The following is a 27,103-nucleotide window of genomic DNA, read 5'->3' on the forward strand; positions in this document are numbered from 1 at the left end:
TCATAGACAACTATTATTTATTGCAGAGAGGAACACCAACAGCTTGTTCCCACTGGGAGCCAGCTGGCCCTGGATGGCCACTGTCCGAGTCTTCACTGGACGAGCGGAGGGGGGCCCGGCGTTCTACACGGAGGCCGGCGTGACCACAAGGGCGTCCTGGAATTGGAGGAGAAAAGTTAAATGGGCTTTTTTACCTCCTGCCTTGTGGTTTATGCTGGTTTGTCCTCCTTAAGGTGACCCCTGGCATTGAGGGTAAGGACCCCAAACTGACTCATACAGAATTCTGGCAAGGATCAGAGGAATAGGGTCTGTGTGTGAACAGTGACGCCACGAGGGGGTCTGGGACGCAGGTCAGTGTCTGTGTGCAGAGTGGGAGCTGGTATAGGATCGCTGCCCCCAGCTCCAGCTGATCCCCCAAAGTTCCATCAAATGCAAATTCCTGGTTGTGTCCGTTGAGTCTTAGGCAGCTACATTTTTAACAAGTCTGTGGCTTAAAAAAATTCTTTTTTTTTTTTTAACTAAGTGTGATATTGAAGAACTGAATCTATTAGATTTCCCCCAACATTTTATTATGATCATTTTCAAACATACAGTAAAGTTGGAAGTTTTATAGTGAATACTATATGCATCACCTAGGTGCTACTATTAACTTTTGAAAACCATACTTGCTTCATCTCCTAACTAGCTGTTTACACATTTGCTTGACTAGATTTTAAAACATATTATATTCTAAAACTGTAAAAAGGAAATAAATTGCTGCTTAGTCCAAAACAAATGAATAGAGCAAAAAGCAGGGTATATGAAAACAGTTCCAAAGAATGAAATGATACTTTTTCAACCCAAACTGTAAATCAGGGGTCCCCAAACTACGGCCCGCGGGCCACATGCGGCCCCCTGAGGCCATTTATCCGGCCCCCACCGCACTTCCTGAAGGGGCACCTCTTTCATTGGTGGTCAGTGAGAGAAGCATAGTTCCCATTGAAATACTGGTCAGTTTGTTGATTTAAATTTATTTGTTCTTTATTTTAAATATTGTATTTGTTCCTGCTTTGTTTTTTTACTTTAAAATAAGATATGTGTAGTGTGCTTAGGTATTTGTTACATAGTTTTTTTAATAGTCCGGCCCTCCAACGATCTGAGGGACAGTGAACTGGCCCCCTGTGTAAAAAGTTTGGGGACCCCTGCTGTAAATGATGAATTATGTGATGCAAGTTGATTAAAAAAAAGAGAGAGGGCCTTGGCCGGTTGGCTCAGTGGTAGAGCGTCGGCCTGGCGTGCAGAAGTCCCAGGTTCGATTCCCGGCCAGGGCACACAGGAGAAGCGCCCATCTGCTTCTCCACCCCTCCCCCTCTCTTTCCTCTTTGTCTCTCTCTTCCCCTCCCGCAGCCGAGGCTCCATTGGAGCAAAGATAGCCCGGGCGCTGGGGATGGCTCCTTGGCCTCTGCCCCAGGCGCTAGAGTGGCTCTGGTCGTGACAGAGCGAAGCCCCAGAGGGGCAGAGCATCGCCCCCTGGTGGGCGTGCCGGGTGGATCCCGGTCGGGCGCATGCGGGAGTCTGTCTGACTGTCTCTCCCTGTTTCCAGCTTCAGAGAAATACAAAAAAAAAAAAAAAAAAAAGAAAAAAAAAAGAAAAAAAAAAAGAGAGAGGACACCCTGGCTGGTTGGCTCAGTGGTAGAGTGTCAGCTTGGCATGTGGAAGTTCTGGGTTCGATTCCCGGTCAGGGTACACAGGAGAAGCGACCATCTACTTCTCCACCCCTCCCCCTCTTGCTTCTCTTTCTCTCTCTCTCTCTCTCTCTCTCTCTCTCTCTCTCTCTCTCTCTTACCCTCCTGCAGCCATGGCTCTAATGGTTTGAGTAAAGTTGGTCCGGGCGCTGAGAATGGCTCCTTGGCCTCTGCCTCAGGCACTAAAATAGCTTGGTTGCTGAGCAATGGAGCAACGCCCCAGAGCATTGCCCCTTAGTGGGCTTGCTGGGTGGATCCCAGTTGGGTGCATGCGGTAGTATATCTCCGCATGTAAATGAGAGTATGCTCTCATTTAATTAAAAGAGAGAGAGAGAGAGAGAGAGAGAGAAAGAGAGAGAGAAGACAGTTGCTAAATGCCCCCTAATGAAAGATCTGTGAAATAAACCAAGCTCCAGCCATACATTTGTATGAACACCAGTTGTCTCTCCAACATGAATCAGGTGCAAGTATGTGTCTTAGGTAGTAAGTAAGCTGCTTATATTTTAATTGGATCATTGTAATGTAGTCCATTCCTGCATGGCCAGTGTATTCAGATGTCTGCCGAGTTATATGGGTGAGAGGTCCGAGGACCTGCCTGAGGTCCCGTGGCTAGAGAGAGGCAGGGCTGGGATCTGAACCGGCCCTCGGGTCCCTGAGTCTAGACTCTCAGCCTCTTTTGGTCCATCCACAGTTCTGTTCCCATTATTCTCCATCAAATCTGCTGAAAGGTTCACCCAGTTTTTGAGGTGGACAGCTGATCATAAGTCAGATGCCAGCCTGCCTTTGAAGCTAGCTAACAAAGCCTCCTACCCTTCCTCCAATTTCGATTCTAGTGGGGGGGCACTTATGCGACTTCCTTTCCTCTGGGGAGCTCTCTGGTACTAAACGGCTCAGGCATTCAGTGGTACCAGTCCACAACTTCGGGCAAATCAGGACTATTCAGAGTTTCAGGTTTGGTCCAAAGTGCCTGCCTGGCCATTGGTTGGGCACCCTGGCCATGGAAGGGCGGACAGTTACCTGTGGATTTTCTTAACTGTTAATGAGTCTGCTTTCATGGCCTCTCCCTCTAGGGTGGGCTGGGAACCCCAAGAAGGCAGGGGTTTCTGTCTGTCTTGTTCGCAGCTGTGATCAGTGCCTGGCACACAGTGGGTGCTTAGTAAATGCCTGCAGGCCAGCTGATTGAGGTGGGACCACCTCACTGTCATTGGCTCATGCACAGATTGGGGCCCAGAGCAGGGGGTTATCAGGGGAGGTGCCACCTGTAAACCTCGACTCTGCCGCCTACCGGGTGTGTGACCTTGGCAACAGACTTGCTGCCTCTGAGTCTCAGTTTCCCCATCTGTAAAATGGGGATTACAACAGGATGTACCTCACTGGGTGATTGTGAAAACTGAGCAAGATGCTGCCTATACCCCAGTGCCTGGCACCAAATGAAGATGGGCCGTTAAGTAGTATTAATGATAATATCTGGGGGCGGGGGGGATGCTACTACAGCTTCTCTCCCCGGCAGCAGCCAACCAGTCATGTGCTCAGTAACATTTCTTGAGCATGTACTGTGCCAGGTCTTATTGAATGAATGAATGAACGAATGAATGAATGACGGGCAGGTGTACTCCTCCATGCACAGGTGAGGAAGTGAGGCCCTGAGAGAAGGGACTTGCCCAAGGTCCCCCGTGAGTGACCAGACGGGCCAGGATTGGAGCACAGGCCGCACCTCCCAGCCCAGGGCTCTCCCGGTGACTGTGGCTTTCCCGGGGCAGGACGTTCACCCCACTCACCTTGGTCAGAGACCAGGAAGCTGCCGGGAACCCCAAGCCTTTCACCATCGACAGTGGGATCCCCGATCTTAACTTGCCTGAAATTACACACATGGTCAGAGACCGGAGGGTCCGGGGTGGGGCTGGGCAGCGGCGGGCAGGTGCACAGTCCCCAGAGGGGGACCCAGGACCTGGCATTGCCCAGGTCAGACTGTCTTTTTTGCCTCTGCTCATTGCTTCTCCTGCCCAGCGACCACGCAGCCTCATCTTAACCTCTGCCCCAGGTACCGGCTTCTGGCTGCTCCAAAGGATTCCCCCCCACACTCCTGCTTAGGAACCATCGGGGGCTCCCCTCCCCACCCAGCACAAGTGTGGGGATCGAGATTCCTCATTCTAATAAAATAAGGACATGAAAACAGCAGGGTTGGCATAGGGTACCAATCTCTGCCACCCCCACGCCTGTCTGCTGTTGCCATCCCTGCGAGCTGGGGCATTGCCTGGTTCATCTTCGCATGCCTAGGAAAGGGAGTGTTTCCAGCTGGGTAACTGGGGAGGCTTCCTGGAGAGGTGAGATGGGAACTGGGGGTGGGGAATGAATGGAAGGGGCCCCAGATGGAGCCCCGGGCAAGGAACGCACCCCCTCCCCCCAAAGCCCGGGGAAGTGGGGCGGCGGACAGCGCAGGTACACACCGTTCTCGTTCGGCAGCAGGACGGAGACGAGGATCTCGGTGACGATGTCTTTCAGAAGTTCCGGCTGTGAGAGAGAGGGGCATCGTTGCCCTGGCTGAGACTGCCCAGTCCTCCTAGCCATCCCTGGAATGGGCCCCCCGGGGGGAGGACAGCTGGTGGGATGCTGGAATCCCAAGTCCCTTGCCTGTCAAAACTGCAAAGGCTGCTGGGGGTGACACAGACCCAGCTGGGCCTGGCGTCTGGTAGGTGAGGGGATTGGGACGCATCGGAGCGATGCCCCCACACCAACCCTGACTCTCAAGGGCACAGCGGAATGTGCCTTGAGGAAATTCAGCCCTGCGCTTCCTGATGTTTTGACTACTCAAGGGAAGCCAGAAGTCCTGATTTTCATGTGGGAACCTCCCCATTTAAAAATATTAGTAAAAAAAAATTAAAACATAAAACAAAAATATAAGGACCAGAACAAAGCAAGAACAAACAAACAAGCAAACAAACAAACAGAACCCCGACCAAACCCCCAGAACCCCACACCTGGTCAGAAGACAGGATTCAGCTGATTTCAGAGCTCTGATTAAGTCTGACTCAGATGGGGAAACTGAGGACCGGAGGGAAGGGGACAGCAGGGTCACCGAGATGAGTTTATGTGATTGCGAGTAGAATAGTTCGGTTTTCTAGTTTTGGGCCAAAACTTCACAGAAGGAAAGCGAGTGTTTCTGTGTGTGTTCTCAGCTGTGTTCAGCATACAATGGGTGCTCAGTAAACGCCCCAACCAGGAGGTTTGACTTCGTGGCTGATAATGTGGAGGCTGGCCAGCCACTATGGGGACCTTGTTGAAAGCACATTCTGCACAGCATCTCCTTTTGAAATGGACCATCCTGGGCTGTTCTGTGTCCCCAGGGACAATCTGTCAATACTCACATTGAACAGGCCAATGTCTGAGTTCATCAGGTGGATCCGATTAGAGCTGCAACAGAAGATGCCCATGAGAATGGTTCCTCTGAGTCCCATTCATTCATTCATTCATTCATTCTTTCAACAACTGTTTATTGAGCATCTACTATGTATCAGGCATAGTGCAGTCTCTGGGGATATAGCAGTGAATTTGATTGAATTCTTGCTTCCTGGAGCTTCCATTATATAATAATTGGGTGGGGGTTGGGGGAGGCAGAAAACAAACAGCTGCCCAGAGAACAGAAAAACCGTCCTCAGGAGTGAGGACCATGGTGGGCTGGGGAGCTTGGTCTCCTTCTAAAATGGGTGTCTGATTCCCAGCTCACCAGTTTGCTGCCCTGTGGGAACAACGGCCCACAGCAGCCAGGAATTCGGTTTCTTATATGTTGGCAACTCCTTTAGATTAAAAAAACCCCTAACCCTATGTAAGCTGATCAAAACACATCCACGGGCTTGATCTGTCCCAGGAGGCTCCAGTCGGTAGCCCCGGAATTCCTTCTGGGGCAGCAGGAGGGGGGTGGGGGGGGGTGGGGGAGGACAGGAGGGGCCCCGAAGGCCACTGGGGCCCTGTGCTTCTGGGCTGGGCCCCCGGGGCTCGGCATCGGGGCGTGACTGTCACGGCCTCAGTGGTGGACGCGTCCAGCATGGGCCGCCCAAGGCCGAGGGGAGGATGGTGGGTGGGCTGTTCCTGTGGCCAGGACCCTTTCCTTCTCTGTCTCACCCTCAGCCCCTGTCAGCGGGACAGTCCAGCAGCCTGCGCTGGGCGCTCACACCCAGAGCCTGGAAACACGGCGGGGGGCGGGGGTGTAAAGAACCCCGGTGGTCACCAGGTGGGACCATTTTCAGCACCAGACTCTTCACAGTGACCTACGTGTTTACCTGATTTCATTTATGTTGAGCATGAGTTGGTCCCCTTTGGTATAAAACTGAGCTTCTGAGCTGGCTTCCTGCAACAAGAGAAGCCCAGGGCCCATTTCCTTTAGTGGGGGCATCCGGCGTGGGGGGGGCGGGGTTCTGCAAGGAGGCCGCGGGGTCAGGCTGACACCTGCCTCTCAGCCACTGGACCTGTGAACTTGGGAAAGGGGTTGTTGACCTCTCTGGGCCTCGCTTTCCTCCTCTGTGAAACGGGATGGTGCCTGGACCCACTGCCCACTGAGCAGATGACCACACGGGACCGTTGAGGGGAACGTGACTACAATTGAGGAGACAGCAGCCAGTGCGCCCGGGGCCCTCACTGTGCGGCTGGTAGGTTTAAGAAGTTTATGGGATTGTCTCCTTGGACCCTCCCAACCCTATGAAGCGGCTCCTGCCTCTCTACCCCATTGCGGAGGAGAGGAATCTGAGGGGCGGGCAAGCTCAGTAACCCCCGGTGATGTTCACTGCCGTTATCATCAGATGGGTCAGAAGCAAACGCAGGTCTCAAAGGCATACACGGGCTGGACCCGTGGGCTGCCGTGAGCCCGAGGGCAGCGGGCCAGGCTCCCGCTCCCGGGGGGAGCTGCACCCAGAGCACGAACTTGTTCTGCCGGCCTGGGCTCGGTGGCCTTTTGGGAACGTGCCTGCCATTGGCCACGTTGGGGCCAGGTCACCGGGCAGTCCATTCCCCCTGCTGGTCAGGCATCAGGATATTCTTCGACATAGGAAGCTAGGGCATTGTGCCTCCCGTAGTCCTTGGGAGTGGCGCCCCTGAGATGGTATGTGGGCAACCTGCACAGCAACTGCTATCAGCAGAGTGTCAACATTGGCCTCCTACCAACACCGAGTTACTGCCCGGACTCCTCGGTTAAGTGTGATTCCAGCACCCACCCACCCTCTCTCTGCTCTCTGCCTCTGCAGTGGGTGCGGCTGGGGCCCCACTCAGACCCCCTGCACGGGCAGGGCATCCATCCCCCGTCGCTGAGGGCTGCGGCTAACAGTTCCACGGCTCCCCCTGCTCTGGAGACATGCTCTGACTTGCACAGAGCTGCCTTGCTGGGAGGTTCTGTCCCTCCTACCCCTGGGGACCGTTGGTGGCCAGTAACTGACTGACTACTAAAGCCACAGGGTCAGAGTTGGGCCCCAAAGCTCCTGATTCTTGAGTTTAGAGCTCCCTATACGCCAATCCAGCTGGGTGACAAGAGCGGTGGAAATGTTCAGCAGTGCAAGAAGGGTGAACAGGAACAGTGGCGGTCCCCCCGACTTTGGCGGTCCCCCCGACTTCCGCCAATGTCGCGGGCGAGTGAACTCACGATGCCCAGGGTGAAGAAGGGGCGGCGGACTTCGTTGGTGGCGAACACCTCCAGGACGATCATTTGGACCACCTTGGCATTGCCCTGGTCCAGCAGCAGCTCTGGGGTCTCCTGAGTCAGGATCTTTATAATCTGTGTGTGCTTCATCTGGTCCGCAGCCTGCAGGGACATCAGACCGGCAGGTGGCCTCCCGAGCGCCTCACATGGCCCCCAGGTCCCGTGTGGCCGGGCCGTGCCCAGCATCCCGGACTCCCTGTTCCCTCTCTCAGCTCCGGCCACACGGTCCTTTCGGACCCTGCAATGGACGGTCGCTCTCTCCATCCCACAGCCTTCGGCTTCGCTTCTCCCCCTGACCGGAGTTTACCCAGTCACGCTCTTATAACCCCCAGAATATGTCCTCTGTAACCGAAATACTATCTGTGTAATTACTTCATTCAGGCCAACCTGTTCTATTAGCCTGAACTCTTCGTGAGGACAGGGACCCCGTCTGTAAAAGTCACCCGTGCTGGAAGGAAGGAGGGTGGTCCCACACATAACTCTATTCCCCGGAGGCCCGTGGACAGACCCCCAGCAAACACCCATCAAGCTGCAGACGGCATCGGACCAACCTTTTCATTGATCACCCTGATGCTGGACTTCACCCGGCGGGCCAGCTCAGGAAGCTGAGGACGAGACGGAGCCAGAGCAGGTCAGCTAGAGGGGGGACGGGAGACACACCTCCCGCACCCCCACTGCAGGGATCCCCAGAACCCCGGGGAAGCTGAGTGGGCCTGGTGGGCCAGGCCACATGTTTGTCCCTCGTGGAAACAGCCCTGTGTCAGCTGCTGTGGGGCTTCTGGTCCCCACTGGCCTGGACTTTTACTGTGGGTGGTTGTGGGTGTGTGGGCAACTCACTGCTCCCAGAGGGCACAGAGAAGTGAGCCAATTCTTCCGATAGTCCTGAATGGGGCTGCCGGTGACCACTCCTCTTCTCACCACCTCAGCCCCTTACTCTGCGTTCTAATCCTTGAGAGAGCTTGCTTATCTATTGCCGATCCGCTGACTAAGTTCTGACACCCTCCCACAACTTTGAGCCAACCCCCCCCCCGTGGCCTCAGTTTCCCCATCAGTCGCCTTGGAGGAGGTGGCACATCCTGGGTGACTAGTGCTGGTTGCCTGCTGTGCTGTGTTGATAAGGATTCCAAGACTATGTTGGCATCTAGGCTCAACAGGAAAGAGCTCTGCTCGATTAGTAATGTCTGTTATGGACCCGATAGTGGGCTGTAGCGGCACAGTGTCTAAGATGCCCCTTGGTTCGACAGGACTGTTGTTTGGCAGAAGAAGCAGGTGTATCAGGTTCCAGAGAGCAGAACTAGGACCGGGGCTGGATGTTGCAGAGAAAGGTTCAGCTTTTGAGCTATATGTTAGAGGCAGAGACTGTTAGGGGAGGGAGGGAGCTCTCCACTACTAGAGGGGTTTAAACTGGGCCTGACGGGATTCCGGCCCAGGGGCTTAGGGATCCTAGCACCCCCTCTGATCCAGGAAATTGCCACGATACAGGAGAGGTGGCTTCGTCCTCTGTCCCCTGCTGAGGCTTACCACATAGTCCAACAGGACCATGAGTTCTTCCGGAGGGAGCAGAGCAGCGATGGCAGCATTCACCACGTCCTGTCTTACGGTGAGGCTGAAGGGGGCGCTGTCCGGGGAGGGCAAGGTTAGGGACACCGCAGACGTACCGAACGACTTGGTCACATCTCCGCGTGAGTCCAGCAAATGGGCCTAAGGAGACACAGAGCAAAGAGCTGGCTCAGAATTTTAACTCCACAGCGTATCCAATATCGACCCAGAAGGAAATGACACCACTCTGCCTGTTTCCCTTTGTTGCACTTGCTGCCAGGAAGCTTCGCCTGAAACCCAGTGCCTTGCTGCAGGTGAGGAGTTCCCCCGGGTGCCTGGCAACATCTACTCCATCTGCAGCCCTCGGAGAATCTCTGATTTGTTTTTTTAAACCTTAAATGTCTTCTTTGGCATTTAGGTTTCAACTTTTCAGATATCTCACAGACCCTTTGGATGAAGGGGAAAAATGAAAAAAAAAAACTGCAACAAAATCGATGGACATGTTTGATGCTGACGTTTTCCACGGGACCCAGGGAAACCGGTCTGGGACTCAAGCCGTCCAGGTTGGCCTGGTCCTGTTGGGAGTCCAGCCCCGGTGTACGCAGCTCTGTTCACTGGGGTCTCCCTGCCTGCCAGCCGCCAGTCTCTTTTCATTCTCTCTGTGGTGGTGATGGTTTATCTACATTTCACAGATGAGGAAACTGAGGCGTAGAGGGGTGAAGAAACTTGCCCAAAGTCACAGCCGGGGACTGGTGGGACCTGAGGGAGACTCAGGCCTGTGTGATTCTCAATGATGTGTTTTGACCCTGGGCTCTTGTTTCAAGATATTTGGGGATTGGCAGGGCTTGCCCAAGAGGAAGGTCAAGAGCCCCAGTGCAAACACTCTGGCCTGGCCCCGGGGGAGCTGAGGACAGGAGGACAGAACGCCAGGGTTGATGTTCTGTGTTTGGCCCTTAGACTCTATCTGCTGTTTTTTTCTCCATCAGAATGGTTTACACGGGTCTTGTTCTGCCTGTGGAGATTTTTCTAAATCCGCCGGGTGTCCTAACTGTAACCAATGTTTTCTCCCCTGAAACAGACCCGTGGGGTCTGACCGTGGGTGGTCAGAGAAGGGCAGTGTTGTTCCTACTTTCCTCTCAAGTGCCCGTGACACTCACCGCCAGGCTGAGCTGGATGGCATTCCCCTTGATGGCAGAAGACAGAAGGTCAAACTCCAGGTGGTCGTAGCCAAGGGAAACGGGCTCTACTCAGGGACAAGAAGCAAACTGTGTGAGGGGAAGGGCGGTATTGGTGGGGTGGTCTGGGGGCTGCTTTTGGCTGGAGCTGCATGGGGCAGGTTAAGTAGAGAGGAACAGGAGTCATAATGATGTTAGTGACAATGATAATGACGGACATACATTGAGCGCTAAACGGCCCTAAACTTTTACATGTGCTAGCTCACTTAATCCTCACAATAACCTGAGAAGGTCTGTCCTACTATTATCCCCATTTTGCAGAAGGGAAAACGGGAGGCTCAGAAAAGTGAAGTGACTTGCCCATACTGTGAACCCAGTGGTCCTATGCCAGCATCCTGCTTTGGACAAAACTCACCTCTTGCTTAAAACTCTCCACCTCCCCACCAGACTGACCTGTCCCTGCGCAGACTGGATCTGTCCACTGGATTACACGTGTTCGCCTTGGGATTCCCTATTTGGCCACGAGGGGGCGGTAGCGTCTCAGCTACCCACGCTGTTGGGCAGAGAACTGGGAGAGCCGCGGGGAGGAGGAGGCGCAAGGCCGGGTGGCGAACAGGCGCCAGGACCAGTTACATTCCCTGTGGCCTCCCCCGTCTCTCCCCACTCCCAAGTCCTTCCCTGACCCTGCAGAGCAGAGGGCCAGAGAGACTTCCTTTCTTGCCACAGAAGCCTCAGCCTCAGTTTCCTTCTCGCTTTAAAGTGAGGATGTGATACATGAAGACCGGCCTCACAGGTCGTACAGGACAGGTACCTGGTAACGTTGGCTTGAATCTGAGTTACAGCACACTAGGAACGTGAAGAATTGGGTTGAAAGCCTTCCCCATGTCACTAACTTGCTCTGTGAAGTGCGGTGGTGATCGCTACTTCATGGTGTTGTGGGAGGAGCCAGCCAGACAGTGTATATAAAACACCCAGCCCAGTATTGCTCTAGGGAAGGGGGGACTCAGTGCCACCGATTCCATTCTCTTCTTCCCTGTCTTCTCTGCTGCCCCCCTTGAATGAGCCGCTTTAGAACTCAAAACGGCAGACGGTAGCATTTTTTCCCACCTGCCAGTCCCCACTCTGAGGTGTCTGAGCGCAGCAGAAACTTGAGGTGGGGCCAGAAGCCTATGACCTTCCATTTCAGCTGCTCTCAGGGAGGGAGCAGCACTCTCCTGCTGCTCTAAGCCGACAGGGGTTGCAGTATCATTCCTTTATCCCTCCCTTCAGCACATGTTTGCAAACAGAGCACCTGTTATGTGCCTGGAACTTTTCATCCTCATTACCAATCCTGGGAGGTAGGGACGTATAACCCCCATTTTACAGATGAGGAAGGTGAGGATAAGGAGATGGAGTTGGCTTCCCATAGTCACGCAACACATCAACGGCAGAGCTGGGATTTGAACTTGCGCTTATCTGGGGCATCTGCTGGCTCATGTGGAAACTTGCCCAATAGCAGGCACTGGTGAAGTCACTGTCTGCTGATCCCAGGCAGAGATCAACTGATGTTGCCTGCTCAGGGAGGCGCCCCCTGGGCAGAGCCAGGGGCTGGAGGCCGGCTCAGCAGTAAAGGAAAATGGCGGGAAAGAGCAGTGTACTCACCCCTCACCAGACGCAGGAGGTCTGCGTGCATGTCCTCAAAGGCCTGCTCGATCACGGGACACAGCTGTAACAGCGCAAATGCAGGAGCTCCGTCAGCAAGGGGGCCCGCAGTGACCCATGCCCGGCCCACGTGGACTGAGCCCCACCGCTGTGTGCGTGGCCGGCCAGGTTTCTGTCCACGTGGTTGAGGACTCAGTGGTACATCCATTCCCCCGGGCCGGCCTTGCTGCTCAGAGCCCTCCACAGCCCTGGGTGATCCTGGGACCCTTTACTAATGGTTTGTCCCTTTCCTGTGCCCAGGGTGCACCTGGCCTGCCAGGTGCCCTCCTCATCAGACTCCTCATCTTGTCCCCAGGAGCCCGTGCTTTCCATGAGTGGGAGAAGGGGAAGTCATTCCTTCATTCACCTATTCATTCAGCCAATTATGAATATTGTACAATGGCATAAAAGGATATGTCACTTAAACAATATGAAATAGTGTCGACGCCAAGTGCAGCCGCGTACACCCGGGGGTGCGTGTGGGCGGACATTGGAGGCAGTGTGCAGAAGGGAAAATAGCTTCCAAGTGAAGGTAAGAGGATTATGGGCATTTCCCCCCAAGGTTGTTTAGTTATTACAGCATCTTTTCATTTCAAAAAAAGTTCTATTGTGAATAAAATATTAGTTCTATGACAAGGTTTCTTTGTATCCCAGGAAGTCCACTGTTGTGACCGTATCTTGGAATTTATAGCGGAACTCAATGGTCAAAGTGATGAATCAACATAGAGAGTTTTAACTCACTTGTGGCATATAAGGGACATAGAAAATGAGACCGACTCAGAAATGTTTGTGGTCTCAGAAAAATAGTCCAACAGGACCTGGTAGTTGAACAGACCCCTGAAGACCACAGACCGGCATGAGAAACTAGTGTAACTAGAGCCAGCTTGTACTGCTTTGTGAAGGCAAATCGTTAAATTCTCAGGAATTTCTGAGCCACTGCCAAACCTGGACATTATTAAGAATTAAAGTATATAAACTTACAACTGATTAAAAGCAATGTTCATGCGAATTCAAAGCTCACTACTTCCTAATGATCTCGTGGTAGCTTGCTACGTTCCCTTGCTCTCGAGTTTGCTGACGTCTGTTGTGTTTGCGTGGTGGGGGTACCACACGGCGGCATGCTGCTGCACATTCCTGCCCGGCTATGTGTGCTGACATCCCATGAGCAGCTTGAAGTTGGCCTCAGAGGGAGTGTTTACACCAGCGAAATTGGCAAACGCTACAAATCTGGGCTCGCTCCCCTCAACTGCTCCCAGAGTCAGTTGTTAACAATGTATCAGCACATCACTGTTCAAGGACTCCCGGCTGACTTGTGGGAGTTCCATGATCTTGACCTCAATTATCCGTTGCTGAAGAAATAAATGACCCAGACTCAGAGTTTTCCACCCAAGGCGGTACAAGTCCCTTAGCATCAGCTTGCAGTTCCAGCACAGACCCACAGGGGGAGCAATCACCTAAAGACCTCCCGGGGCCAGTGCCGCCCTGATTCCACTCACCTGGCTTTTCACCAGTTTGGGCAGGGCTGGCACCAGGAGGCTCATGACTTTGTTGGCTAAGGGGTTGACCATGAAGGAGAGCCTTCCGGAGAGGAGGAAGGGAGAGAGAATAGGCAAGGTCAGAGATGATAACCCCTCCCTCGTTTTTACAGAAGGGGAGACTGAGTCCGGGGAAGAAAGGAGCTCGCCCAAGGTTACAGGGCCTGTGGGGACAGGGCTGGGAGTAGATGCTAAGGCAGGTGCAGCCGGGGGCAGAGAGTTCTCAGGGATCCGGGGCTGGGGCTTGTCCCAGAAATCGGTGCTGGACACTGGGATGCTGGCAGGTGGCATTCTTCCCCACTCTCCTGCTGAGGGGATGTGGGGGGAAGCACCCCGGTTTGGGCCCCTGCTGAGTGCCTACAGCCCCGGCTGAGCAAAGCCTAGAGGTGGGTGGAGGAGGCGGCGTGAGTGCGCAGCGCCTCCCAGATCGTCAACGCGGAGATCCATCTACCCGACCAACCAACCGCAGAGCGTCCTTTTGCCCCTGGCTCCACCCTGACCTGTCTGGGGTGGTTTGAGGGGCCCCAAGAAGGCGGTTCCTCTCCGCCTTTACAAGTTTGCTCCACCGCCTGGCGTGAGGCCTGGAATCCCACCATGATGGCCTCCACCCTTGATGCCTTGAACTCTCTCTGGCACCACAGTTTCCCTGGAAGGTTGCCCCCCCTCTTTCTCTGGGCCTCAGTCGTTCTCCACCTGTACACTGGGGCAAGATCGCGGGACCGGCGGGAGGTGGCCGCACTCACTTCTGCAGCAGGCTGATGCGCAGGCTCCCGTGGCTGTTGGAGCAGCTGCTGAGGGTGAGGCTCTGGCCTGTTCTGCTGGTCTTCATCCGGATGGTGGCTTGGGCCTGCGTCTCCATGTGCATCTCCACGATGGTCTTGACCAGCGGCCTGGGAGTGGGGGTGCCCAGCGCCGTGAGCGCCGTTCCAGCTCCCGGCGGCCAGAGCAAACCCGCTGTCCCTCTCGGCTTCTGGCTCTCTAACCTCCCTTCTCAGGCTCCTTGGCTAGGTTCTCCTCATTTCCCTATTTTTTTCCCTTTACCCCAGCATGTCTCAGGCTCCGTGTTTTGATTCCTTTCCTGGTTTAGATCCTCCGTATATGCCAACAGCTTCTGAATTTCTACCCAACACCTTACTCAGGTGTCTGACAGGCACCTCAAATTTAATATGTGCAAAATTGAACTGTGGGGCCTTCCCAAGCCTGCCCTCTCACCCTTCTCTGTCCTGGTGGTGGCCGCTCCATCCTGCCAGTGGCCGAGGCGAAAGCTGTGGCGTCAGCCTCGACCCCTCAGCCTGTCTCCCTCTCTTCCTCCATATCCATCATCGGGAGCTCCTGCTGTCTCTGTCTGCTGCCACAACGTACCCAGAATCTGACCACTTCTCACCACCTTCCTGCCCCAGACTCGGGTCCAAGCCAGCACTGTCTCCCTCCGAGTTATTTCAGTGGTTTCTGGACGGCCTCCACTCTTGCCTCCATATACAGCAGCCAGTGGGATTCTTTAAAAATGCTAAACTCTGTGTAAAACCCTTCACAGCTCCCATCTCACCTGGTAACCGCCCAGTCCTCACCTTGTTCCACAAGGCCCTATACGATTTGGCCTTGGTTGCCTGCTGGCTTTACTTCCCACAATTCTCCTCTCTCCCTCCTCTCTTTGCCATTCTCTGAACAAAGCAAGTGTACTCTTGCCTCAGGGCCTTTGCACTTGCCCTTCCCTCTGCTAAGAACTCTTTTCAAGAAACCTGCATAGAGGAAAAGGAGGTGCGAGTGGATGAACCTGCCAGGCCTCCTGCGCCAGACCAAGGAGACACTCACGTGTTGAATCCGGCCACCATGTCCAGTGGGATCTTGACTGTCAGCTCCTGGTCGTCAGCAGAGGGTAGCACCTGTGGCTGGAGGATGTTGGCTGAGGTGACCTTCAGCCTGGATGGGATGCAGGAGAGATGATGAGCGTTCGCTACAAACTTGTTTCCCTCCATTTTTCCTGTTTCCCCTGGTGCCCAGCCAGTAGTTGGATCCAAGCCTTGTGCCTTGACCCTTCCCAGCATGACATTGCCATGTGTCTTCCCCCTGACCCCTGCTCCTGCTCACAACACTCCCGTGCCCCACCCCCTTGCTTAGGAGATGAATCCCACCTCCTTGGGCCGATTTGTAAGACCTTCTGTGACCTGGCCCCACTGAACCCCTCCCCCCTAGTCCTCACTGTGGGGTGTGAGCAACAGCCATTCTGACAAACCCTCTTCCCCCTGTGCTTTGCCTTGGCTGGCCCCTCTGCCTGGAGTACCATTTTCTTCCTGTCTCCTGGTGAGCACGGAGTCAACGGCTCACCTGTCACCGAGATGAAGAAGCATCACCTTATTCTTCACCCTCTCACCCAGGTGACCGTCCCCTGGAGTCACCCTACTAGGCTCTGTTACTGTCGTTAACTCCTTTGAGGAACGGACTTCCTTTGCTCTCTTGTTTGTGGTCAGGCACAGAGTTAACACTGACTGATGCTGCTGACTGATCAGTCGAGCGTGCGGAAGTGTGGGCAGGGGCCTGCCAGCTTGGTCCTGCTCCACCTACCAGACAATATGGTTCAGGACAGAGTTCACCAGGCTGCCCAGGACGGGGATGCCCCCGGCTGGCTCGTCCCGCACGGCGCTGAGCAGAGGGAGCTGCTCTAAGATGTTGACAGCATCATGGTCCTTCAGCTCCTGTGTCAGTCCTGGGGACACAGTCTAGGGATTAGGGTCCAGCAGGAGGGACAAGAAGGATGGCTTAGCGGGGGCTCCAGGCTTGGAGGGGGCATCACTCAGGACTACTTGGACCTGGACACAAGGCAAGGGTATGGGTGGTTTCATCCTGACCATCTCCGCCGTGTAGAGGTGGCGTTGGGGATGGTGGCCCAGGTGGGCCATCTTCACATGACGATGGAGGCTGGGGCCTAGGGGGGCCCCCTCACAGCCCTGAGCGTCGCCTGCCTCTGCGTCCCTCCCACCAGCCAGCGGTGGACGCCTCCGGAGCCAAGAGGCCGGGAGCTCCTATGGCCCTGTCTGAGGCCGTTTCGCTGCCAAAAACAATTTTGCTAACAGTTCTCTGGCACCCACAAGGCCAGAAGTGCCAGGGTTGAGAAACTCAACTGTAGAGTTCATAAAGTCCTTGTCACTCCCTGTCCTAGTGGATATTCCCAACAGCCGGTGGAGGCAGGCACTCCCGTTTGTCTCCAGAGGAGGAAACCGAGGCTCAGACAGTTCCCCAGGGCCACGGAGCTGGAGGACGACAGAGCCGTGCCTGGTTCCCAGGCGCCGGTCCAGCCGAGGGTCTCTGCTGTGGGGACTGGGGTCCAGCCGAGGGTCTCTGCTGTGGGGACATTGGGTCCAGCCGAGGGTCTCTGCTGTGGGGACTGGGGTCCAGCCGAGGGTCTCTGCTGTGGGGACTGGGGTCCAGCCGAGGGTCTCTGCTGTGGGGACTGGGGTCCAGCTGAGGGTCTCTGCTGTGGGGACTGGTCGCACACTGACGCTAACTCCAGGCAGGTGCTTTGCCCACTGGCCTCAGGCAAGGACAGCAGCAGAGGCAGTGGGACCGTCTCACTCGGGCTGTGGGGCCTGGGAACTGTGGGGTTTCGGATCGTGCACTTGAAGAAGGGCTTCTTGGGATCATGTTCTCTTGGGATCCTAGACACTCTCAACCCTTCTAACCCACCCACTCGAATCTCACCTACGCCCGAGGTCCCAGCCGTGTCTGGCACACCCCCAGTGATGGGACTCTTCCTCCCTCCTTTGGGGGCTCCACCGGCCCCCTTGCCTCATGGTGCTGACACCTGAACGCCAAAGACTCACTTTCTCTGAGGACTTCCGGGCCAAGGCGGAGAACGGCGGGAGGGTTGAGGGTGGCTCTGACCAAGGTGGCTGCCAGCAGGCCACAGAGGAGGGCGAGGGTCCTTGGGCTGGCCATCTTCCTGGGCGTCAGGGGCAGCAGGTGGCAGACGTCAGAACCTGAGGTGAGAGCAGGGGGCCCTGTTAGCCAGGCAGGGAGCCCAGGGGCGGGTCTCTGCCCCTGGCAGGTGACTTGGGGCGTGCAGTCCAGGAGGGGCTGTGGAGTGGAGTGATGGAGGGAGGGGGCTCTGCAGCCCGACTGTTCGGGTCTGTGTCCTGCCTCTGCTGCCAGGTGCTGGTTATGAGGCCTGGACAGTCCACTTAACCTCTCTGGAAAATGGGTATAAAGACAACAAAACCCCTGATGGGCCCTGGCCGGTTGGCTCAGTGGTAGAGCGTCGGTCTGGCGTGCGGGGGACCTAGGTTCGATTCCCGGCCAGGGCACATAGGAGAAGCGCCCATTTGCTTCTCTAACCCCCCCTCCTTCCTCTCTGTCTCTCTCTTCCCCTCCCGCAGCCAAGGCTCCATTGGAGCAAAGATGGCCCGGGCGCTGGGGATGGCTCCTTGGCCTCTACCCCAGGCGCTAGAGTGGCTCTGGTCGCGGCAGAGCGACGCCCCGGAGGGGCAGAGCATCGCCCCCTGGTGGGCAGAGCGTGGCCCCTGGTGGGCGTGCCGGGTGGATCCCGGTCAGGCGCATGCGGGAGTCTGTCTGACTGTCTCTCCCTGTTTCCAGCTTCAGAAAAAAAAAACAACAAAAAACCCTGATGGCCCAATCTTGGCCACCGCCACCTCCTGCTGGTTCCCCTCCTGCTCTGCAGAGTCCCAGCTGCCCGCAGGGCCCCGGACGCGCCCCGTGCTCTCCTGTGCGCGCGCCTTTATCCTTCCTTCCTCTGGTAACGTTTCTCCCCTTCCTTATCAACCCGTCGAACTCCTTCTCGTCCTTTCAAACTCTGCCCGCAGGACCCTTTCCTCTGGAAAGCTTCCTCTCTCCATGCTGGGAGAAGCATTGCTCTGGGTCTGCTGAGTGCCAGGAACAGAAAGTCGGGAGGCAGGACGGACACGAGAATTCAGGCAGGACTCTAAGTGGCAGGAAAGCTTACTCTGCAGTCTGAAGGGCCTGAGGAGGGCTAGGTGGCGGCTTGGGGCCAGGGGGAGGGGGGAGGAGCCTGGGACAAAGGGAGGGGCCTGCGACATCTCCTGGGAGAGGCGCTGGGATGTCCTGGCACCCCCACGGGACGGAGCACCAGACCCCGGAAGCCAGCCCCGAGCTCCCCCACTTGCCCTCTGGTTCAGCTTCCCAGCCTCGTGGAAGCTTCTGCCTCCTGTGGACTGTCCTGCTTGGAGGAGGGAAGATGCTGACCCAGAGACCCGAGCCCTGTCTTGGCTCAGCAGGTCGGTTTCTTGTTGCCAAAGACAAACGTGGCACCAGGTGACACGTGTCTTCTGTGAACTGGAATGGCGTGGGCTCTTAGAGACACTGGCAATGATGATTCAGTATCGGCCTCCCTGACCAGGCCATGAGCTCTGGGAGGGAGCGCTGGTTCCACCTGCTCCCCATTGTGTCCCCAGCACCCAGCATAGCGCCTGGCGCACCGAGGGTGTGTAACAAACAGATGGCTGCTGAGTGAATGAATGACCTCTGGGAGCTCTGGGGTAATGGGGAATTTGAGCCTGCTAAACTGCAAAGCCTGGGCCATGGGGACCCCTGTGAAGTTACAGGACCCCCCCACCCCCATCCCTGTGTGCCAGGAGGCCTGGGGGGGGAGGAGCAATAGCGTGGGCCTCACAGTCAGACAGACCTGAGCTGGAGGACTGCCTCTATCACTTCCTGTGTGATCCTGGGCAAGGGACCTACCCTCTCTGAGCCTCAGTTTTCTTATCTTTAAAACAAGGGATAAGAATAATACCGACATCACAGGGCTGTTGGGAGGATTAAATGTAACAGTCCATTTGTGGCCCGGCATGCTACAAGAAAGAGCTCAATGGATGTTATAGCTGTTATTGGGGTTATGACAATTGTCATTGCTAATACTGAGGTCAGGAAGCCTCACCTCAGGGTCGAAGCCGGAAAGCAGAGTCGGTGCCCTGCACGCTGCCTTTGGCCCAGGACAACCCCCATCCGCGCTCTGTAATCCTTTCCTTTCGAGTGTCTTAGCCTTGTTTCCCTCCATTATGTTCCCACGACACTCCGTGCTCTGATCAGAGACACTCGGGAGCCGCGAGGATGGCAGCACCTGTCCCCGTGGGCCACAGGCCCCCTCCCCCCAGATCCCAGCGCCATTCGCACCCCCGCACACACACTCTATCTCGCCACCTGGCTTTTGTGTATGCTGTTCCCTTCGCATGGGATGCCTCTCTCTCCTCCTTCGTCCAACCAACCTCTGCTCAGCTTCTCAAATGACCTGTCACCGTCCCTGACTCTCCTTCAGCTCCGTGTCCCTGGGCTTTCCTTGAGATCAGCATGTACTGCGCTGGCCCGTAGCAGGGGTTCCCTGAGGGCCAGGACTGTCTGAAGCTTCTCGTCCCGTGCATCACCGCAGCACAGGGCCGGGCACGGAGCACATGGTGCGGGCAGAATGGGTTTGTGTCATCGGGAGGAAGCCAGGGACAGACTCGGCCGTTCTTACTCCACAGCGCCCCTCTCTGGTCTTCCAGGTGGGGGGGCTGGGCACCTCTCTGCCCCCTCAGAGGCTCCTTGTCCACTGAGGGGCTTTGTCTCAGGGCCATGTCTTCCTCCTGCTTCGGACCGGGCCTCGGCAGGTGTCTCCGGCTCCGAAACCCCCTGGTGCCCTTGGCTTGCAGCCCCTTCCCTATACTTTACCTGGACACGCCGGAGTCCTCGACCTCCTCCTCACCTGGGCAGCTGGGCTGGAAGTCCAGCCTTATATCCTGCGTGTCCTGGCCTAGGCAGCTACCCTTTGCATTGGGGCCGAGGCTTCAGGCTGGGCCAAGGTCTCCAAAGAAAATATTTGTGGCTTCTGTCGAACCATATCCTTGCCAGGAGGCCGCCTTGGGACTCTGGCTTCCTGAACTTTGGAGAAAGGAGGTCTTGGGCTGTCATGGGGGGAGGGGCGGTGTTCTGGGGCCCCTGGCAGGCAACTGGACCATGCACATTGGGGCTGTGTTTGCAAATACACCAGAGTCCTCAAAATCCCTCCTAGGAGGGACCCCGCATGCCCCTTGGGCACATCTCCAGAGAGACAAAGCCCCCTCCTGGGCTTCCCAGCTGGCCATGCCCGCTGCCCGTGGACAATGCCTCTCTGTAGGAGACCTGAGCCCCGTGCCAGGGCCTGGGACCGCGTCAGCTCCTGCTTCCTGCCTCCAGGCCCCACACGCTCGCTGGGGGCGGCAAGCATGACTGCACCTCTGTAGGCCTAGCACGCTTCGGAGCCACAGGGCACGGCGGCCAGCCCTCCGTACCGCTCTGCTCCCCCCAATGGCGGAAGGCCTTTGTCCCGGCCTCACCCTTTCCGGCTCCCAGGCCTTCACTTGTGCTGTGTCCTCTCCTTGGAATGCCTTGTCCATCCCCGGACAACCCTGGCTTTTCCTGTGTGGGCAGCGGAGCCTGGGAGGCCTCAGGAGTCTGACAGCCACGATTCAATTTCTGCTCCTGGGTCGGTCAGCTGTGCAGCTGTGGGAAGATGGCTTCTCTCTGAGCCTCTGTTGCCTCAGCTGTAACACGGGACTGGTCGAGGGTCACATAACACACGTGGGTTGCTTGGAATGTTGGAGAATTCAGTGAATGGTAAATGCTATTATTACTGTTGAAATAATATCACTGACTGTTAAGGCCCAATTCAGAAGGCAGGACCTGCATAAAGTAGCCTGACCTCTTCTCCATCTCAATCTGCTGTCCTTTACCCTCCTGGGAGTCCCGAAGTACTTACTACTTTCTCTCCTAGGGCTTGGATGCCCCTCTTCCTTGAGAGATGTTCATTTTATCCATCCATCCATCCATCCATCCATCCATCCATTATCCATCCATCCATCCATGCATCCATCTATTCATTCATCCATCCATCATCCATCCATCATCCATCCATCCACCCACTCATCCATTCATACATCCATTCATCCTCCATGCATAGATCCATCCATCCATCCATTCATCCATCCATCCGTCCATCATCCGTCCATCCATCCATCCATCCACCTATCATCCATCCATCCATCCATCCATCCATCATCCATCCATCCATCCATCTATCATCCATCCATTCATCCATCCATCCATCATCCATCCATCCATCTGTCCATCCATCATCTTTCTATCCATCCATCCACCCATCCATCCATCATCCATCCATCCACTCTTCCATCCATCCATTCATCCATTCATCCATCCTTTCATCCTTCCATTCATCATCCCTCCATCATCCATCCATCCATTCATTCCTCCATCCATCCATTCATCCATTTACCCATTCATCCATCATTCATCTTTCCATCCATCCATCTATCATCCATCCATCATCTATCCTTCCCTCCTTCCCTCCCTCCCTCTCTCTATTCATCCATCATCCATCCATTTATCCATCGGTCAATCCATTCATTAATCCATCTATCCATTAACCCATCTATTACTCATTCACTTAGCCTAGTCTTCTCTAGTCTCTCTTTCCACCCTTAGTCCCACCCACCAAAATTGAATTTCCACCCAAAAGCCTGAATTAAAAATAAATTACTCAGATCTTGTCACTCCCCTGCTTATTAAAACTCTCCAAGGCCTCTGCAGCACTTGCATGAAAATCCAAGCTCTGCGAGGCCCCGTGTAGTTGGCTGCTGTCCACCCCTCCGCCCTCATCTCTCATTGCTTTGCCCGTCTCTCCTCTCATTCCTACCTCAGGGTCTTTGCACATGCTGAGCCTCTTCCCCAGGAGTGCTCCTCTCCTAGCCCTTCCCCTGGCTGGCTCCATTCACCAAGTTTCTGCTTCAGTGTCCCTTCCTTGGAAAGGCCTTTCCTGGCCACTCTGAAGTAGGCTTCTTTCTCACTGCCCGCTGACGATTGTCCTCACTAGCCTTACTCAAATCTGAAAACCCAGTCTCATCCGAGGCACCACACTCCATGGATGCTATATACCAAGAACGGGGCCAGACCACAGTAGGAGCAGGTGGCCAAGAACTGGCTGCATAGCTCTTGGGTCCCTCATGTGGAGGTACTGACCCAGATCGAGGTGATAGAAGGATCAAGAGGGCAAAGGAGGCAGCTGTGGTTCCTCCTCCTCACCCAGCGAGGAGAGCAGGGGTGTTTGTCCCTAATGCCTGCAAGAGGGAAGGGGCTTTCCAGGGACCATTTAGGGGCTTGAGGGTTCCTGGCGTTGGGACATGGAACACACTGTATTCTCATCCTTGCCTGAGACGAACAGGCTGATGAGCTGATGGCGTGGTGGGGAGAGTGGCTTCTGTGAGTGGGACATGATAGACCTTCGCTCCCTCTGGATGGGGTCAGAGCTATGTGTGTGTTTCTCCAAGGGCCGGGTGTAGACCCTGCAGGAGAGATCTGGTCTGAGGCCGGTTTAAGATCTTCTCAATATCATCATCCCCTGGGCAGGTGAGGAGAGGGTGTCAGAGAGCCGCAGGCTGGGGGTGGCACGCAGGGCGGCCCGTTTGAGAAGCTCTGTCCTTATCTGAGGTCACAGCCTGAGAGGCCTGGTAGGGAGGTTAGAAAACACCCCCAATGAAGGTGCCCATGCGACTCAGCTCCACACGGTTCTCATCTCCCCAGAGAGTAGGGAGCCGTCTATCAGTCAGGGAAACCTCTCTTGCCCATCCATCTTTCCTCTCCCTCCTGCCAGAGATAGAGGAAAAAGGTGTGTGTGTGTGTGTGTGTGTGTGTGTGTGTGTGTGTGAGAGAGAGAGAGAGAGAGAGAGAGAGAGAGAGAGAGAGAGAGTGCCTTCCCTCCCCTGTTCGTCTATCAAGCTGGCCCGTAGAAGCCACAGCCAGGTGGGGAGGAGAGCCTGATGTTCCCCTGACGAGGACACTGGGACACAGCAAAGTGGCAGAGTAGAAAAGACCACCCTCATCCACCTCTACTGAGGCCCAGGTTGGAGAAAACGGAGGTGTCACTCCATTTTCTAGATAAGGAAGGTTCCTGGAGAAGGGAAGTGACTGGCCCAAGGTCCCACAGCCAGAACATGTGGATTTGGACCCAGTTCTGGCTGACTCTGGAGCCCGCACTCTGTGCCTCTGTCCCAGCCCACCCGGTCACCTCCAGTGGGGACGAGAGGCACCCTCTTCTGAGGACTCTGTGGTCCTGTAGAAAACCGGAACCGGTTTCTGAGGACACGGCAGGGCTGGACAGGCGGGAATCAGGAGGCCTCGCAGACGGTCACTGACTCGAAACTCAAGAAGGAAGCCACCTTGAGGGACTCGTCTGAGTGGCCTCAAGTCCATAATTTAAAGATGCCACCCAAGATGACAGCAGAATGGCAGAAACACTTCACTTCCTGTGGTCTGGTACCAGCTTTCGGAGAAGTCCTCAGGGGTCCGGACTCAGCAGAGGAGGGATGCGACCATTGATTAGCAATGTCTGCCGTGAGCAGTAGAGACGCTGCCTCCTGCCTCCTTGTTGAAGACTTTGCATTCCTTTGCAAAATAGCCAAGAGATAACGGAGCAGGGAGGAGATCTCTGGACAACGTGGAGTTTGCTAATGCCTTCGGAGAAGTCTTCTGATCTCTGGGCCTCAGTCTCCCCAACTGTTAGATAAGGATGTTGGGCTGCTTGATGCGGTGGGTCAGGCTGACTTGGAAAACCTTGGCTTATAGCAGAGGGAGCTCAGTAAAAATGCAGGAAGACATGGCCTGTTTCTGGAGACAGATTTGTTCTTAGAAAGGCTCATACCCATTGACCCAGGGCCCGTGTAGATTCTGTGTGAGGGAATAATTACCCAGTGGTGTGGGAAAAACGAACTGTTAGGTTGCTCATTGGAGCATTATGTCTATATAATAACCCTAAAGTGGGACCAGCTTAAATGTCTAGCAACAGGGGATTTATGAAATAAATTGTGGGCCATCAGGAAGCTGTCCCAAAAATATATAGAGAAATGTATTAAAGACTCTTAGCGGGTAAAAAAAAAAAAAAAAAAAAAGAAGCAGTTTCTTCTATTTTTTATTAATTTTTTTTAAATCTAGAAAAAATACTGGAAGGAAATGCATCAAAATGGTAATGATACTTATTTCCTGGTGGTGTCATTACAGGTGACCCTTACCATTGTTTTGCATTTTCAAAAGTAAAAAAAAAAATTCTTATGCCCTGACTGGTTGGCTGAGTGGTAAAGCATTGGCACAGCGTGTGGATGTGCCAGGTTCAATTCCTGGTCAAGGCACATAACGGAAGCGACTTCTCCACTCCTTCCCCTTCTCTCTTTTTCTTCTCCTCCCACAGCCATGGCTTGATTGGTTCAAGCACATCAGCCCCAGGCTCTGAGAATGGCTCTGTGGAGCCTTTATCTTAGGCACTAAAAATAGTTTGGTTGTGAGCATGGCCCCAGATGGGCGGAGCATTGGCCCCAGAAGGGGGTTTCTGGGAGGATCCTGGTTGGAGTGCATGCAGGATTCTGTCTCTATTTTCCCTCCTCTCATTTGGAAAAGATGAAAAATAAATTCTTGCGCTGAATGAGTTTTTTGATCAGCAAACAACCCCATGTAATAGCTTGGAAATGAGTAAATAAAAGCTGGGCGAGGACAAAGGAACTGAGAGCCTCATTGCTTTCCCAGTGCCCACCCGCAGGCTCAGGATTCCGGGGGAGCACTGCGCTGACAGGGCTGACAGGCGCAACAAAAGCCCAGTCACGCTCGTCCCGGAACCATTGGGAAAGAAAGACAGAAATCGGACCTGGAGACTCACCAGGTGTAATCCCTCTTTTGTGGGATAGGAATAGGTAAGCTTTAATGCAAACAAAGATAAGCTTTACTGCCAAGCCAGACTACTGGGTTGGGTCATGATCGGGGTCAGTGCAGGCAGAGGGCTAAGCGCCGTGATTCCCATCAACTCGAGCAGCGTGTGACCTGGTGGAGGTCTGCTGGGCCTTCGTAAGTGCCTGAGCGAAGGGAAACCCAGGCGGAGTGATGTGCGTTCCCCCATTCTCTCTAGTAACTCAGGACTGTGGGGACAGACAGACAGAGGCCTCAGCCGGCAGGCCAGTTGGTCAGTCAGCTGATTGTGTTCCACACTGTGTGTGGACCTAGCTCTGGGTGCCTTGAACAGAGCAGTGAGCAAATGAACCCCCTCATGCCCTCCTGGGACTCACATCCTCCTGCGAGCCAGAGAGGGAGCCGGAGAGGGAGCCCGAAACAGACACAGAAATGTAGAAACACAGAGAGCCCAGTGGTCGCAGTTGTGGGGACAGAGAACAAAGAGAAAGAATGTATATGGGAGGCTGGAGTGGCAGCGTCAGGGCAGCGTGAGAACTGCACTCAGCTTTAGCTTCAGCTAGGTGCCTCCCCCAGCACCTGACACACACACACGCACATGCACACACACACATGCACACTCACACATCCCCTGTGGAAGTCTCTTCTTGTTTGACTTTCACATTTCACACGCTTGACTTTGGGGAGACAGTCTGGCAGGTTAGTTAGGTGTTAGGAGAGGGGCTGCCTGCGGTGTGGAACAGGAACGGCCCTCCCTGTCCTGAGGGTTCCCCACCTGCCCGGCTGAGCCTCCAGCTCACAAGTTCACCACCGGTCCCTCCATTTCACAGATAAGGATAGAACTCACACGGCCACTGGGACAAGAGGTCAGGATTGGAACTCTGGTCCTTCCCACTCTGAAACTTGTGCTCTTAATTTTTCAGCCACCGTCTCTCAAACCCCTGCTATCTGAGTGCCACCTTCCCCCTGCCGGCCACATCCGCCTCCACATTCTGCAGTATCTACTAACCCTGGAGGACTGCTTACTCAACATATATTTTGGTAAAAGGAATTACGTTTGAAAACTTAAATACACTTGATTTCCTACTTCTAACCGAAGATTCTATAAGCCTACCAAAGTGAAAAAAATATCGCTTCCCCTAAAACAGGAGGTGACAACGTGACCCTGGTGACAGTAATTTATGTCTATGATTCAGCCTAATGAGCATTTCCATGCCCTTTGCTTGCATTCAGCCAGCTAACCCCACGCTGGTGCCTGGAGGTGGGCACTGTTTTTGGATGAGCCCCCTTCAGGGAGGCGAAATACTTTTCCTGGAGTCACAGTGAAAACAAACAGAAATGCGTTGTTGAGCCTCCTCAGCCAGTGCTTGTGCTGGGCCAGGTGTTCTAGGCGCCCTGGCATCCGGCCGAGCCTCTCCTATGGGACGGATTGAGGAAGAGCAGGAAGGCCAATCACTGCCGCCCACCTGGGAGGAGGCAGCCCTGCTTCTGGGAAACTGCACCAAGCTACCTGTCATGCGTCGGGAAATGCTTGGGGCTCTTTCTGTGCGCATGCGCAAACCCAAGTCCAGCTCTCTTACCTGATGGGCAGTGCAGGCCCCGAGCCAAGTGCGTCCTCGAACCTCTTTGCACTTTTTCTGGACACGCGACCTCCCTGGACTGCAAATGTCTTGCTCTTTGCTTATATGGACTTCACTGGGGCTGGGAGGGGAGGCCGGGGACCCAGCGGGCACCTCCCTCAAAGTCACCCAAATGGCATTAGGTTCCTGAGCTAACATTTACTTGCTTAGTCACCAGAGGCAGATTAAGGTCAGAAGAAAATATTGGGCCTCTTAAAATAAAGAGGGACAATAAAAATACATGTTAACCGTATTTTAAAATAAATAAAAATTATTATGTACTATTAATGTTTTATTTCCAATAAATTTTGAATATAATATATGTATAATATAATTAATAATAGCATAATAATAATCACAAAGTTTTGAACTAATAGTTGAACATATGTAAAAGTATAATTATAATTAATGATAGTATATG

At 54.5% G+C, this 27,103-nt stretch overlaps 2 protein-coding genes across 4 annotated transcripts in view; one reads left to right on the top strand and one right to left on the bottom strand.

Moving 5' to 3' along the window:
• BPIFB1 (BPI fold containing family B member 1) lies at window positions 1–26,775 on the bottom strand. Of its 3 annotated transcripts, none has more exons than XM_066384072.1 (16): window positions 26,644–26,775; window positions 17,155–17,310; window positions 15,899–16,040; window positions 15,149–15,256; window positions 14,080–14,226; window positions 13,298–13,379; window positions 11,763–11,826; window positions 10,104–10,189; window positions 8,929–9,108; window positions 7,959–8,012; window positions 7,351–7,509; window positions 6,002–6,069; window positions 5,090–5,135; window positions 4,172–4,235; window positions 3,503–3,579; window positions 1–156 (listed from the first exon to the last, which is right to left on the bottom strand). In XM_066384072.1, exons 2-16 carry the CDS (start codon window positions 17,267–17,269, stop codon window positions 124–126), a joined length of 1,425 nt encoding a protein of 474 aa, XP_066240169.1. In that variant the 5' UTR covers window positions 17,270–17,310; window positions 26,644–26,775; the 3' UTR covers window positions 1–123. The 3 variants fall into 3 exon arrangements, with proteins under 3 accessions (XP_066240169.1, XP_066240168.1, XP_066240167.1); XM_066384071.1 differs by lacking the exon at window positions 26,644–26,775 and adding an exon at window positions 20,012–20,142; XM_066384070.1 differs by lacking the exon at window positions 26,644–26,775 and having other exon boundaries at window positions 17,155–17,331.
• LOC136406650 (BPI fold-containing family B member 1-like) overlaps window positions 18,405–27,103 on the top strand; it is a 202,438-nt gene continuing 193,739 nt past the window's right edge. The window contains exons 1-2 of the mRNA XM_066386612.1: window positions 18,405–18,582; window positions 19,993–20,142. Of these exons, the coding sequence (XP_066242709.1) occupies window positions 18,405–18,582; window positions 19,993–20,142 (328 nt within the window). The remainder of the gene's footprint in view (window positions 18,583–19,992; window positions 20,143–27,103) is intronic.

The sequence above is a fragment of the Saccopteryx leptura genome, chromosome 5 (assembly GCF_036850995.1).
Source record: "Saccopteryx leptura isolate mSacLep1 chromosome 5, mSacLep1_pri_phased_curated, whole genome shotgun sequence".
NCBI classification, from domain to species: Eukaryota; Metazoa; Chordata; class Mammalia; order Chiroptera; family Emballonuridae; genus Saccopteryx; species Saccopteryx leptura.

What these genes read in the sequence shown, in the direction of transcription:
- BPIFB1 (XM_066384072.1), bottom strand. Translation starts at nt 17,269, where the DNA reads ATGGCCAGCCCAAGGACCCTCGCCCTCCTCTGTGGCCTGCTGGCAGCC. An exon ending in ATGGTGGCCGGATTCAACAC is followed by an intron (nt 14,227 to 15,148) that starts GTGAGTGTCTCC and finishes CCCCACTCCCAG; the next exon opens with GCCGCTGGTCAAGACCATCG. An exon ending in CCTCCTGCGTCTGGTGAGGG is followed by an intron (nt 10,190 to 11,762) that starts GTGAGTACACTG and finishes GTCCCTGAGTAG; the next exon opens with AGCCCGTTTCCCTTGGCTAC.